The 1,028-nt window shown below is 52.7% G+C and overlaps 1 protein-coding gene across 1 annotated transcript in view; it reads right to left on the reverse strand.

Annotated features, from left to right (window-relative positions):
• Positions 1 to 529: 529 nt before the first annotated feature.
• wdr81 (WD repeat domain 81) overlaps positions 530 to 1,028 on the reverse strand; it is a gene marked incomplete at its 3' end in the record, with an annotated part of 5,223 nt that continues 4,724 nt past the window's right edge. The window contains exon 3 of the mRNA XM_048594787.1: positions 530 to 714. Coding sequence (XP_048450744.1) covers positions 530 to 714 — 185 coding nt within the window. The remainder of the gene's footprint in view (positions 715 to 1,028) is intronic.

Here is a 1,028-nt window from a genome sequence, read left to right on the forward strand (position 1 = left end):
ATGGGGGAAGGTGCTCAGGCTCCAAAACGATTGAAGTCGATATTGAAGACTGCAGGGTCCCCAAGCGGAGAATGAGGTGCAGTTTTTCCAGCTTGTGCTGAAACACTGCAGCAGACCTGAGAGAGAGTCATTGGCCACGCCAGACTGAATTCAATCCGATCAGCTCCTGTGAATCTCCACATGAGGTTTCACCTTACAGAGTGCGCTATATAAGTGAAAGTTGTTGTTGAGAGCCTCAGTGATTGGTTCAGAGGAAAGGTCTCCAGTCCCCCATGACACGGATGTGACCGGATCTATTGCAATGAAGTATCTCTATTCGCCCGGGACAAAGGCGAGATCCGAAGGGTCATTCAGAGCCCCTCAGAAGTGGCCTGTGAAACTGCTCCCAAAGGAAACAGTTTTTCATTGAAAACCCCAAACACTGTGTGAGTTAGAAAGAGCGTCTATCACTGGCTAAGGTGTTATTGCCCACTCTCACAAAATCCGACTTGGGTAAAGGTCAGGGTTTTGATAAAACTTAACAGCTTACCAGGTACACGACGTAGGTGAGACACTGGTACGTAAGTACAGGCTCCCCATACAACTGGGCCACGTACATCAGGCATTCCAGGACCGGCCTTGCTGTTAGATCCCCCAGCACCAGCCGGCACTCACAGATATTCCCCACATCATCAGCGTCATCATCGAGAGACACAAACTGATGCTTCTCGGAACCTGCAACCGGGGCAATTCAAATTAATTCCACTCAGGTCAGCTGCAAGTAGAGTTTAAATTTAAATATTACAGCAATTTCATTGTCTGTTGCAAATCCCACCCAGCCCCAGCCCCAGACCACATACCCTCCCACCACCCAGCCCCAGCCCCAGACCACATACCCTCCCACCACCCAGCCCCAGCCCCAGACCACATACCCTCCCACCACCCAGCCCCAGCCCCAGACCACATACCCTCCCACCACCCAGCCCCAGCCCCAGACCACATACCCTCCCACCACCCAGCCCCAGCCCCAGACCACATACCCTCCCACC

The sequence above is a fragment of the Rhincodon typus genome, unplaced genomic scaffold (genome assembly GCF_021869965.1).
Source record: "Rhincodon typus isolate 14 unplaced genomic scaffold, sRhiTyp1.1 hic_rhity00014546, whole genome shotgun sequence".
Classification (NCBI taxonomy): Eukaryota; Metazoa; Chordata; class Chondrichthyes; order Orectolobiformes; family Rhincodontidae; genus Rhincodon; species Rhincodon typus.